Raw genomic sequence first — 14575 nt, 5'->3', positions numbered from 1 at the left:
TTAGTTTATGGCTTCTGTATGCAAGTATTATCATTCTGATCCTTCCACATAGCAGCAAAGGCCTTAAATATTTGAAATCAACAGATGCTAGATTTATTCCTGAATTCTGTTAATTTAATATTTATTATTAATGAGTATTACTTCAGGCCAGGCATACTTGTGCTCATAAATACATGCAGAAAAGTAACCTGACAAGAGAGCTTGTATGTTTGCTTAGCGTGCCCTTGTCTTCCAAAATCTACAATTTACATGGTTTTCTCACCCAATAACTACCTTCCGGCATTCTGCTGGACGAAGTGAATAATGTGAAACCTTCATTGCTGTTTTGCCTACCACATTCAAAGATTGCAGGAATTTCCAATCAGTAAGTGATGTTACATCCCCAATTACAACTTCTTTTGAAATTAAACACAAACTCAAAGAAGGACAAAGGCCTTTAAAGTGTCTTGGTTATCAATTTAGAGACTGCATTTCCAGTCCTGTGTTACTGAAAGAATACAGAACATTCAGATTAATGCAGTCTTATACACTGAAACCTCTTTATATTTTAAGGGAATTATGAAGACCGAAGCACATCACAAAACTATGATTGCTACAGACTTGTTATAATCTTGTATCTATTACTCTAGATGCAGTAATAATAGATATATTCCTACAGACTTAAAATTTACTTATTATTGCAATATAATAACTGAAATCATTGAACCCCCAAACTCACAAGAGTCAGTAAAGTTACTGTACAATTTTTAAAAAATGTATCATCTCAAAGAGCAGTCACTAACAAGTTATGCAACTGCTCCCTCTCCTGGCAAAACAAAATGAACATACAAGAGGTCAGTAAGTCAGAGTAAATGTATTATTTCAAAGAAACTGGACGTAACAGTTTAAATCACTGTACTTTTCAGGACTAGATTTATTCCTGATGTTCACTACAAGAAAAGAATGACATCCACAAGTCAGAATAAGGCTGAACTTCAGTTTAAAACACAATAGACCACATCTTTCTTTTAAGGCAAAGGACAAATTCTTGTCAGCTTTTCCTTTCTCTTTCCACTCCTCTCCCCCGCTAGCTATACTCATTTCTGCAAAAGCTTGGGGCCATCTATTTATTTCTAACAGTATTTGAAAAGACATCAGTTTTTCATTAGACATCAAAAACAAGAGCTAAATTTAGCACTTAAGTCTCCAGTTGCAAGGCATCTTACCATCCTCCAACATCTCCTCGGCTGTCTGTGGTATAGTCAGTCACACCACTAAGTAGTGTAGCATAAATCTGAGTAACATTATCTTTGCAGACATGTTCTTCCTGGGATCCGTCTGCTTTCACACCTACTGTCTGGCAAACCCTTTAAAAAGAGAAATTGGGGAGGAAAAAGAGAAAAAAGACAATGCTAACAAGGAGGAACTAAGATCATAGCTTTTTTTGTTGTTTAACAAACTTTACTGGACATACAGTATTCTAAACATCTGCAGTATCTGCCCCAAACAGTGTACAGCATAATCCAGAGAATACTGCATTACATGATCAAGGATTTCTCATCCATGTTCCATCTGCAAAGGAATACTGTCAAGGCTTGAAACTCAACAGTTAAACAGACTTTTTCTTTCTTTTTTTTTTTTTAAGCTCTCTAATAGTACAAAACTGGAGCATGCTTATTGTACCTGAACACTTATTAAAATGAAGCAAACAAGAAGAGCAAAGGACTAACATCATGTGCACTGAATTTCATATTAACCATCTTCTTAAATTGTAAGACAATGTTAAAATGTGAAGGACTGACTTCTCTGCATTATAACAGTTTAAGAGCATAGATATTATTATACTTTTAACAGTAACTACATTGTGGCATATCAATACTGAAAATATTCCTTTAGAGAGAAAGCATAATTTTTTAAACCAGTTCAACCTTCTCATCAAATTAGGAAAGTAAAAAAATGTATATTCATCCTCCTTCATAAATGTTTAATCCTTAACTGAGCTCACTAAATTGCAGCCCATGAGAAAGGAGAACTTTCAAATGTATTCTAGCTGTTCATATAACCGATAAAAGAAAATATCAGAGTTGCACTCCATCCTCAGATGCCTGATAATGCTCAGAACCGAACATGTATTGAATAATGGAGAYGCGCACAGTCCCACACTAAAAACGTGTAGGCCATACTGTGACTGACTTTAAGAAACACGCTGCCAGCTCACGATAAAAAGCAGCAAGAACACTAGAAAACTTCTAGAGAAAGAATTAAAAAGCAGACAAAAATAAAGATGACAGACATACTTTGCAATCGCTATTAGGGCATCTCTTCTGGCTTCTGCAAAGCTCACATCTGTGTGGGAAATTACAGTAACCTTTTTCAAACCTTCCAAAACCTGAAAAAATAGAAAAATTGAGATATTTAAAACTGATATAATATTTATGATAAATTACTGCTAAATTTAGATACCATATAAAAATAAGATGAAACACATATGAGAACCAAGCAGTCAAACAGTGGTCGTTTCCTCACCCTGACCTGTCAATATGCCTCACTTTTTCCCTTGGACAAAGCTTCCGTACCAAGGGGATCACTTACTCTCTGTTGTTATTCAATCTCTGGCTTTTCCATAAAGACTACTAAAGCAGAACTCAATTTTAATTATCTGAATCTACGACGAGCTAAACTCATGATGATTTCCTGGAGTTTCTGTACATCACAATCCAAAACCCCTTCACAAAGACCTTTAATAATGATCGTTATTATTTGTTTGACTATGATCATAGGTTTCATTCAAAGTACCTGATACCCTCTTCTCATTACAATGACTGTATTTTCTCACCTGTTGGAGCCTGCCCTTTAGCAGAAATCTTGGAAGGGACCCAAGAGCTAGTGAAAAGCCACAACGAATCATTTCCTCTGTGTTTTGAAGTTCTGAAATGTACTGTGTCACCAGCTCATCTAGAAAAAAAAATACAATTGCAGATTGAAAAGCAGCCACATCATTATTATTGCATAATTCACTAACCAAAAGGAAAAAAAAAAATACACAAACAGAAAAGCTACAGAACTTTATGATTCATTAAGCTAAAATACAGAATGCCTTAAATTCCAACCATCGAGAAAAGAATAAAAAATGTAAAATACTCCTGTTACATGAATGAATTCTCATTTTCTCAGGGCAAGGTCGGATCTTTTAGATAGACTAACCCTAGTCTTTCAGAGAGAGAAAATACAAAATTCTTAGCCTTAAAAATGATAGCATTTTAAAAATCCAAACTGTAAGTCTAAGCGTGAATTTCAGTGCAAACACAGGAAAACAAATTCTCTTGTATTTGCAGGTCATCAGTTTCTATAATGAGACAAGTTAGGAGAGAAATGTCTCTGGATTTGTGAAGGTCTGTTATTCAACCTGTTTCCTCCCCCCAAAATCTTAATTAGACTGAGGATTTACATACACAAACATATACACACCACAGATCATACCTAAGCAACAAGATCAGTTCATGATACTTTTTAGAGAGAGACAAATATAAAGTTGTGCTTTTTACAGAAGACAGCTCAAAAAGTCACTATTTTGAAGTAGGGATCCTACGCTCAGGTCCTCTGAGTTGTTACATGACAAAATAGGGATGATGGCTCTATGAACAGCAGCACAGGGGAAGGAACACAAATAAACTGAACTGTGCAAGGAAAAAGAAGGAGGCTCCATGATAGGGTAAAGCAATATTAAGAACAAAATGAAGTTGAATTAAAAAAAATTAAGAGTCATGAATCTCTTTATCTCCATATTTCTACCGCCTTTTGTTCGAACTACTGTAGCAAACACTAAGTAGTAAAGAAGCTCTGTGTGTCAAAAGCATACTCCTTACTGTAGACTCTATCATAGACTTAACAGATGATTCTTTATTTACCAGATTTTTCAGCTACTGTACTAAACTCTTCTCTTAAAAGGCAGAGAAATCCAGATAAACTTCTAAGAACAACTGAGATAACTGCAATAAAGACAACTCCAGAGCAAAAAAGAAAAAGGTTATCTTAATAATCAGCTTTACTGAATATGCACTTTTTAATCCTTAAAAGGAACAAAGGAATCAGAGAGACTATRAAGGTTATGTAATTGTGCCATTGCTTACTGTCATCTAAGATTTACATGATTAAGCAATATTTGCTAGAGGAGGAAAGATTAGTTACCATAAGAAACTACACTTTAATCATAACTCATGACTTTCTTTTTTTTAATCCCCATGCAATCAACAGGCCTCAACTAGTTCCTCAGACATCAGGGAACTAGTTTCTTGTCCAGAGGTTAGCAATACCTTCATACAAGCACATCTATTATTGAACTTCCAAACCACTGGAGCGCAAGATAGAGTCTTGAGGCCATAGGAAGATGCAATGCTTGCTCAGACAGTGCCGTGATCCTAGACAGTAAGACTGCTGCAGTGTTTCCAGAACTGATGTAAATTTAAGATTGAAATTTCAGCAAAATGACAGAAAATTAAGAGGTGACAGCAAGCAAACAAGCAGTTCTAATGATAACCGCTTGCTAATTATGCTACCTGGGGTAACGCAAATGTGTTTGTTTTCTTAAAAGTCCTGAGCTTCATAAAACAACGTAGCCTATGAAGTGTTTACAGTATTAATTCAACACATAGGAAAAGAATATTAGAAGAAAGTCATCAAAACCAAAGCAGAAAAAAGAACAGAGGCAAATGAAGTGATTCAACCGAACTGCAGCCTAATGTGGATGTATTCAGAATTCTGAATCACTGAAGTATTTTTGTTTTGTGTTTTCATTTTGATCTACCAAGTCATTAACATTGTTACATTTTATCAAAAACTTGGGTTTTTTTAAGATTTGTTTAGATTGTGTTAGATCGTGATTAATTGTGCTTTTCTAAATAAGTCAGTTAAAGCAATTGAGGGGATTATGGCACCTGTATCTTCATTGAATCTCTTGTGCAATATAACTTCCACACATACATGCACACATCAGACATTATGGAGAAGTTTTTCAGCGGTGGATTTCAAACCCACAACATAAAAATTTTAATGGTCATGAAATATATAGCTTTTACTGGCGGAGAGACCAAAATACCCCAATTTTTTGCTTTTAAAAGGTGCTTGCATTTATGATGAAATTTTTATTTCCATGTTTGGAAGAGGCTTTAGAGAATTAAAAAGCCAAATAAAGCTGACGAGAGATTTTTAGAACAGAAAACTATCCAACTCATAATTACATTCTCCAAATCATACCAGTAAGTCTGATGAAAAATGTTGCCTTTACCTACAAATCTGATCCTACTTCTGTCCCTAGACCACTATGGTTATATGGCTACAGTCTGATTCTTTCAATCACAAGTCAGGTGAAAAGTTAACCTGGAATCCAGGATAAAGCTAAGCTTCATAGGCATCTAAAGGAGTACAGCATCAAAACAGACGCAGCCATCTACCTCATGTTATTCCAGTATATCCTCTCTACCTCTTGGTTTTGACATCTGGCTGAGTCTTCTGCTCCACTCCTCATTCACAGAAGCTTGAAACTTCATGCTTACATACAACATGCCCCATTAACCTTTCAACTCCCTATTGCTGGCCTCCTTTCTTTGACTTTCAGCATGTGCCCTACTGCTACAAGAGGTCAACACTGTTTGTTTTTAGTACACGTTATCCCTCTCCTGATTCAGGCTTCTTTTTTTTTTTTTATTTGCCTTAATGTTGTTTCACCCCTTTCCATGCTTCCCCTGAGAAAATTGGGCATGCAATAATAATCTGTATGAAGGAAAGGGCTAATTTTTTGCCTTTTTTTTTTTTTGGAACAAAAATATAGACGCTTAGCAATACGTAAAAGATTTTAAAATCAAGACAGGCTGCTTCTATATATCAGCCATAATTTCTTCAGGGCAGGGACTGAATATTTCTGTGTATGTGGTAGGAATCTAGTTCATTATGGGAATTACCATAATGGAAATAAATAATAAAGTATTCCATTACATACATGATTTAGGAATCGCAAAATATAGGAAAATACATCCTTATTTTGTAAAGTTTATGTCATATTACTGTCTTACTTAAATATAAGAACATAGATGTTTTTCATCTTAAAATATCTAATTTATATAATCCTGTAATCTGTCTCTGATGGACACTATACAATTTGATAATTGAAAGAAAGAAAGGTACAAGAAAGCCAGTATAAAACAGATGTTAATTCATCTGCCCCTAACAAAAGCTTAACTCTACTCAACACTGATCTAAATCCCAACTGATGAGTTTTCATACCTAAATTTACAAGAACTCTGTGTGCCCTTGCTACCTTTCTTTTGTTATCCCTCACCAATTCTTCCCAAATTCAATCATGATCTCTGGCATACAGATCCACAGTCTGTTGAAATATCGCATGAAAGTCTCTCACTTCACTAAAATTTAGAATTTACCACCAACACATTTGCTTTGTTTCTTTGTTTTACAGCAGGGAATAGAAAAGCACTGTTTTTTCTAACATATATTATTATGTTACCTTGTATTCTTCTCCAGTCTAAAGTAAACAGACCCCCCAAGACATTTCCTAGACTTTTAGTTGGTTTTATCACTTCTTTCTGAAGCATTTTAAAGTTCATTACAGTTACAGTGACGGCTGCATTTCTCCCCGTCCCCATTCTATCCCCCAAAGTGCAGGTTAGGTCCAGCCCATGATTCAAACATGAATCATTACCTTGTAGAGCTGGATCAGCTTCTCCTTGTTCATTGATGTAATATTCATTACACAGCGCAGCCAGTGCAGAGACTGCAGAATCCTGAAAGAAAGGCAAAACTGTGAACTTGGTATATTTTCTAAGATCATACTTCATGGCAACTGTGCTCAGAGTTCGAAACAACAAAAAGGTTAACAAAAAAAAGGGAGTTTTTTTTTTAAATCATTCCCTTCATCAGTTTTTTCCTAATACTGATTTAAGAAAGGTTGAACAGGAAACCTACGTAAGAACAAAACAGATTCTACTCTTATTCTTTAAAAAGTACAAATAAGCTAAATTTATTTAAAACATTACTAATAACTTATCAGCTGTATTCTCAGTTCAGTTGAAAGACGTCCAGGATGACATAGTATTATGAAATACAGAAGTCATTATTTCATCTTCAATATACTGATGCCAGTTATACGATAAGAAACAAACTGTATTTTTCCAAAGAGCTATGTAAAGCAAACAGAGAAAAAATACATGGACTGAAGGTTATGAACAAACTCCCAAAATATCCAGCATCACAGTACTAGTATCTCAGTCTTAATCAGTTTAGAAAGGGATCAAAGGCTGTGTAATATTCCTGAACCTCCTCATATGTAGATTATGTTCTAGATTGGTGACAGAAACCAAAACTAATACAATCTGTTTCAGGAAGCATATAACAAGTTTTCTGATAAAATTCATGGTTGAAATATATTTTTCAGCTGATAATATAATGCTGATCAAACCTATTATAAGCTTGAAAGCACACGTAAAGAAAACTATGCCCTGTTCACTTCATACTAACAACGACGACACTTCTTAATACTCATGTTCTCAGGGTACAAGAAATCTTAACTGATAACACAGGAGTCTGGTAGAGCCTCTTAATTCTACCCTCAAAGACTTCTCAGACTTGTTCTCTATGCAAAATCAGGGACTTGAAAGAAAACCAGTGTTCATTTAAATAACATTCTAACCACCATAGGCATTATAGCAACAAAATATACGGAATTATCTAATCGCTGTAGATTCTTCACTAAAGAGAATAGTTTTCAGCTTAAATGCATGAAACTACATTATATGAAAACAGTTTACATTATGTCAGAAAAAAAGATGACTTTTCAATGCCTCAAGCTCTGCCTTTAAAATTATCTATCTCTAAAATAGATATGAATCAAGTGAGAATTGACATTTACTAAACACACCTTGCTTAATGTTAACCAAACAGGTCAAAGTTCTCTAAAGTCTATAATTAATTTTCCTAAGCTAGGTTTAGAAGTTCCAGCTACAAGACAAACAAACTCTTTGGATAAATCTCTAATAACCATGGATAATTCCAAGAATTCAGACTTCAACTTTTAAGCGTTTCTCAGTAATTTGGATACCTTCTAGTCTTCTCTGTCTCCAGAGGAAAGTTTTAAAAGATGAGCTACCAGATACTTACAATGGCTTTCTATCTTATGTTAAGAAACAAACAAAATATAGCATGTTATATTTGAATTGTCTCTGTGACGGCTATAAGCTCTAACAGGGCAGGCAAAAATCATCTTTCTAATTTGGGATAGCCTTTAAGAGTGCAGAATCACAGTTACATGGTATTACTCAGGAAAATTAAGGCAAATACTGGAGGTGTTGAGATCATGCACATAAATAACATGGAAAGTATCCATAAATGGGTTTAATATTCCAAATTAGAGTAGCTATTAGAGTAGCTTGAGATCACAGTAAAAGGATTAAGCATTTGCCACAGAGTTCAATGGAAAGATATTTAAGCACACTGTCATCAGTTACTCTGATTCGCACCAATTTTCCCACTGTTGCAGAATAAACACACCCTCAATACACCAGGCCTGAGGGCATCAGCCAGAGACTTTTTTTTTTTATTCTTCTCACAAAAATTCTCTCAAACCACTTAAACATGCCAAATCAGCATACCTTACACATATTACAGATACATATACAATATTACACTAGAATTCCTTAATATCAAAAAAGGGAAACTAAAACAGGCAAAATCTGTGGTCTATTTTTTGAGAAAGGAAGGCAAAGAGTTACAATCTTGCTAATTATATAAAACTGCACTATGCGGCTTAACAATAATAAAAATTACTAGAATTGCAGTAGTACATCAGGCAAGCAAAAATTACAGACCAAAACAGAAGAAAAATATCATATCGATGTAACCATATGGCAGACAGTGAGTGGCTTTCAGCTTCAAGCAACCATCGGCATTTACCACTGTCAGTCTCTTGCAAAGCCAGTGACCGTCAGTTACTGTGTTCAAATATACATACAAGTATTACCTTGATGATATCAAATGTTTAAGTATTAAACAAAAAGGTCCCTTTGAATTTTGGAGAATTCAAGGTTAAAAAAAAGGAAAAAAGAAAAAAATCCTTCTTACCAATCTAAGAAACAAACATTCAAGAATTAATCAGAATCCATGGAAAAAAAACCCACCAACAGAAGCCAAAAATATTTCTAATTCTGTATATTCTGTATTTAATACAATTACATGTAGAAGGAAGAACTACTGTACCTTTATATGCTGCCGCACAGTGCTTGAAATGAGAGGGAGACTTCTTAGACTGTCATTTATTAACCACTGCCAGCCACCTGAAATAGTAAGGAATACGCTTGGCTTTATCTTTCTTACTTTCTAAGCTGTGTCATTCTCTCTTTTATTTTACAATGATGAGCAGTAACACATATTTACCTATTTCCTTTTTTTTCCCCAAAACAAAGTCATGAATCTCAACCAGCATAGCTAATATGCTTCTATTTACACAGTACCCACCCCAAAACCCTGAGTCTGGCAATACTGAAAACTTCACAGGAAAAAAAAAACAAAAAACAGCAATTTAATAAACTACTGCAAAACAAATCTTCAAATAACATTACCATCTGCTTCAGTATTTAAGCATCTTTTTGACAGCTGTCAGGCTATCCAACCTTGTTAATCTTTACTGTTTCTTTGAAAAACATAATTCATTAATATTTTATCTTAATGAATAACTATTAAGATAACGGAAGGCTATTTAAAATATCACATACCTATTATTGGATCCCCTCTAAATGGCATTTTTGATAGTGACAACTTTTCAATTAAAGTGCAGACTGTAAGAAAATAAATTTGATAACTTGACAAACACAGAAAATGACAAGTTGCAGCAATTTTGAAGACAGACACATCAAATTATATTAGCATTAATTTTAAACTGAAGAAGATGTTGCAAACAGAAGTCCAAAATACGTGAAAGAAGAAATTAAAACCCAATTACACTTGTAATTCTTATATCCAAAAAAGCTACCCAGCTGTAACTGTTCTCTGACATGAATTAGTCCCAACATCCATGCAAATCCTTTGTTTGGTGGTATTTTTCCCCCCAGAAAGGTGCATATGTACACTTTGTTCATGCTTCTGTTCCTATGCTCATCTGTAAAAGGCAATGGTTTACAAGCTATGATACTACAGCTTAGCCAATGTCAGTGCTACAGCCACTAAAAAACTCTTGCAGTATTTGGAAGGCTTTCCTACTTCTTATCAGCATTTCTTCTTGGACCTTCAAGGAGTGGCATCCGTTCACTGCACACAGCTAGGAGCTATATAATAGGATGCAGCTTTATTTCATTTGATGCTTAGAATATGCAAAAATGTCATTTTAATTAATAAGTCTTTATTATTTTAAACATACATTTATAAATGAGTTTTAAGCTTATAAAAGCACTTTCATAATAGTATTTTTTTTAGTGTTTCATGGTTGCTTAGGGGAATAGATATTAACCTAATAAACACTGCAAACTTYCCCTATACAAGATTGAATGCACTGATCAAATGAAAACTTAGCATGTAGGGAATATGCTATCTTTCACCTACTGATGATCAGTTCACAGAAAACACAGATCAAAACACATCCATACTCGCTTTTTGTCAGCTTTACTGTTTGAGAAGGGGGTTGGAAGGGAGGAGGCAGAGGACAGAACAAACTACGCCACAATGCCACCTTTCTGTTTTCCTCTCCTCCCACAACCTAATCTCTGAATTTTACTCTGGGCTCTGTACACAGTTCCTTTTCTTCTTCATTTACAATCAATTTACTGGCCTCCAAATCTACTCTTGAATTCAGTCCTCACTATGGTAATGTCACACAGTCGGGCTCCCTGTGCTCCAACTCTGTGCGATATCATATGCCAGCCTCTTGTTCTAGTATTTCTTCACAGACGGTTAAGTACAATGTAACTAAAAACAAGTTTCTTAGGTTTCCTCCTTAGTTCTTTATGCTTCTTTTATGCTCTGTTGTGGTTGAGAACATCACCTTCATTAGACATGCATGCAATTTGTGGAACATATTCAGTTCTTCTCTTACTCCGCCTACACAACTGTATCATGCCAAAGTACTGTCATTTTTACTTCTCCAATACTACGAAACATTCAGCTGCTTAACAGCTAAAACTTATTATAGTAATATGTAGTTGCAACTTCCTATTATTTCAGCCTACATTCCCATTTCACATGTCTGTGAACTCATTCAAAGTTGGCAGATTCCCCCTTGCCTGCTCCCACATGCCATTTGATCACCTTGCCATCTTGGTAGTGAAACTCCTTCACCCACTAAGTTTGGATGACTTGCTTCACATCTGCAAAGTCAGTACCTAGCACTTCTTCCATTCCGTGCCCAGCACTTCCTTTATTCAACCCGCGAGCAGGAAGCTAAAGCTGGCATCTTTTCCTTATCCAGCCAGCCTACACACTTCTCGCTGTGATGCCCATCCTTCTTATAGTGCTTCTGGATACAATGATCTTCTAAAACCAGGTGAACAACCCATCATCCTTTTGGTCATGCATTCCCCTCTGCAAACAATCACTATTGTTTATATGGCCTTAGTTCTTCAACTTTGTGCACATGTGTATTAGGATAAAATCACTATTTACTTGATCACATCTGTCTTAGTGGACAGACTGCACCTCTTCTGGAGAGGAACCAGAGTAAATCAATGAAGAAGGCCAATTCAACCCTAATGAAAACTCATTCTGAGCACCAACTGAAGGAAAGAACGCGTGACACAAAAAACAAGATCTGCAAACTCTAATGCAAACTGGGTAGATCGCAATTGAGCTGGCAACCAACATCCTAGCATTCCTGACTTTTGTGTAGCTTTCAAACTTTGTATTCTTTTAATTACTGTGCATATACTCTATTTATTCAATTCATTCAATACAATGTATTCAAAACAAACTGAAAAAAAAGCAAACAGAGCAATTCATTACAGCAGGCAGATTTGTTGCTTTCACACCACAGTTGTGATACTCACCAGCTGGTCTCATTAGTTCTCCACCTAAACCCCTGAAAAGCAGAAACAGAGTTTTCAGAGAATTAGCTACCACATGCAATCTGAGTGGACAGCCTACTGGGAAAAAAGACACACAAACATTTTAAAATTTAAAGCAGACCACAGAAGACAATCAATGTCTTCAGTTTTGTATTTGACCAACGTTAAAATACTTCTTAAATCAACTTCTCACTTCAGCATGATGTATACAAAACCTTTCTGATCATTTAACTTTCCTCTTCCAAAGAATGCAGACCCAATCTTTCTAATATTTATGTGAAAAATAAAAGACCATTCTTCCTCTTTCATTTGTCCTGCTTTAGAAGCACCCCCGATCTGTGGAGCTTGCCACAGGCCTTTTCAGTCATACAGCTTCTACAAGCTTCTGACCTTCACAACTGAACAGCAATTACATGCAATCTTGGAACAAAATCTTCATGTTTGGGACATTAAACAGAAACTTTGCTTACCAGGTCTCATTTTCACAAACGAGACTGGTTTACTTTTCTGGTGATGTTCCTCAACCTTCTCCTTTTACCTTTTCTTCTCTTGTTAAAGCCACCCCACAGGTTATTTGGTATTCATCAGCACAAGGAAGGAGGTGAAAAGGGCCAACGTATCAAAAAGGGGACAGAAACAACTGGGCTAGGATGGTAAAGACCTTCCTGAAATGAACGTGTGTTACATAGGAATGATCTCAACAGCTCCAGCCCCGAATCCTCTCTGAACACTGAGCTGGTCCCGGACAGCACTAGGAGGAAGCAGCTTGAACTGGGCAGGAGGCAGGGAGAGGGACTCTGGAAATTATGGGGCCTGTTTGCACTCCTTATCCTCTCACGTCTCCGGGCAGAGAGACGTCTCCTTGCAGCACTAAGCAATGTCCACTGGTACTGTGGATATCGCCAGGGTGCACCGAGCGCTGCTTGGGGTGTTCTGCTCAATGTCGCCCTCCGTGGCATAATCTTCCCATTTTTGAACCTCTGACCTCTGCCCTTCCTTTGGATATTTCCTCCCTCAGCTCCATACTCCCATCTCCCTTCACTTCTGCTGGAACATTTCCTCCCCGAGGTGTGCCAAACCCTGATTCACCTCTTTGTACGGCCAGGCTCTGGCAGAAACTCCCAGCAACGGGGAAGAACAAAAAAGGCTTTTTTGTTTATTTGCTTGGGGTTTTTTTAAACCTTTTCTTCCCTCCTTCCCCACAATCAAATTAGTAGCTGCTCTCACAGGCGAAGTTAGCAACCCTCACAACTCTTAGAACTTCATTCTCCAATTTATCCTTTTATATGAGCTTCAAAAGCCTAAACATTTTAAACAAGTTTTTCCATTTCATACAAGTAGGTGCCTCCTCTTACACAAATTGGGTTTTTGGCTGCTCAAGGTTTTCATTGGTTTTCCAGTTAATACAGAGATGCCAACTCCACAATATTCTGCCATGGATCAGCAGCCCCTTTAACTTGGAAACTGTAGCTTTTGACAACCACTACCTTAAGCTCCACGCAATAATCGACAGCCTCAGTTTATCATCATAGGAAGCAAGTGCAGATTTCACATCCCCGTGCTGATAAGCTCTTTGTATTATCTGCCCCACCTTCCTGCCAGCTTGTCTGCTCTCCAGCTTCTAAAAAATTTAAATTAGAAAACAAAGAAGTGATGCAAGGAGTCGAGACAGTGGCAAAAATAGATGAATGATGTGGCAAGGCTTGCTTCTTCTTCAACATTTCTTTCCCTTCATTTCGTCCTCACCCATTTCTTGCCTTTTGTCTGTTGTCTTATTGTAAATGAGTATAAAATAATAATCTTGCAAATTTGCTTGGTGCGCAGCAGACTCTGCTGATGCAAGGATTCAGATAGGGACTTCTGTTCAAACTACAAAGCGAGAGCTGAGTCATAAAGGCTTCTCTTCCCCACTTTTTCACACTGCCAATAAGGAAGTCAGGCCACTTAAAGCTACTCTTATGTTAATAATTTGACAGCTATCCCTTCCTTTGGCATTACATCAAATCGAATTAATTTCAGAGTTTAGAGCTGCTCTCCAGACTGTTGTCCCGGTGGAAGAATGAAGACTGGTGACAGTGATTTGCACAGTAAGATTTCCATATAATGCAAAAAGTATAATCAAGCCTATCTTTGAAGGCACTGCGATACTGTGTATTCTTACTCTACAAAACTTTTCAAGTTATCTCTTGCCTAGACATCACAGTATGTCTGTCAATATATCTCAACTTTTTTCCCTTTCTGCAGCACATACATATTTCAGTTGTAAGAACTGAGAATTGTATCATAGCTCTAGATCTTTCCTCAGTCAGTGTTTAGTTTCTCAAACATGATGTGCATCTTCCTATCAACTTTATCTCGCTCTGCTGTATTTCTCTAAATTAAAAAGATACGGATCCACCTAATTCAGGGATTCTGAATTTTGCTGTACAGTCAAAATTCTCTTTTTTTCTTCCAAAGACATATCCACAAGTTGCATCACATTCTCAGATGTACCTGTTTCAAGGTTTAAATATTAATTCAATTTGTAAATCGACTGATGCAGT

The 14575-nt window shown here is 36.3% G+C and overlaps 1 protein-coding gene across 1 annotated transcript in view; it reads right to left on the bottom strand.

Moving 5' to 3' along the window:
• Positions 1 to 14575, bottom strand: part of TBCD (tubulin folding cofactor D) — a 134998-nt gene that overhangs the window by 29660 nt on the left and 90763 nt on the right. Inside the window, exons 23-29 of the mRNA XM_026075690.1 lie at positions 12015 to 12046; positions 9756 to 9818; positions 9241 to 9317; positions 6692 to 6773; positions 2816 to 2934; positions 2277 to 2368; positions 1206 to 1346 (exon numbers count right to left, since the gene is read on the bottom strand). Of these exons, the coding sequence (XP_025931475.1) occupies positions 1206 to 1346; positions 2277 to 2368; positions 2816 to 2934; positions 6692 to 6773; positions 9241 to 9317; positions 9756 to 9818; positions 12015 to 12046 (606 nt within the window). The remainder of the gene's footprint in view (positions 1 to 1205; positions 1347 to 2276; positions 2369 to 2815; positions 2935 to 6691; positions 6774 to 9240; positions 9318 to 9755; positions 9819 to 12014; positions 12047 to 14575) is intronic.

This window comes from Apteryx rowi, unplaced genomic scaffold, assembly GCF_003343035.1.
Source record: "Apteryx rowi isolate R43461 unplaced genomic scaffold, aptRow1 scaffold_41, whole genome shotgun sequence".
NCBI classification, from domain to species: domain Eukaryota; kingdom Metazoa; phylum Chordata; class Aves; order Apterygiformes; family Apterygidae; genus Apteryx; species Apteryx rowi.
This window is presented reverse-complemented; position numbering and strand designations above follow the sequence as displayed.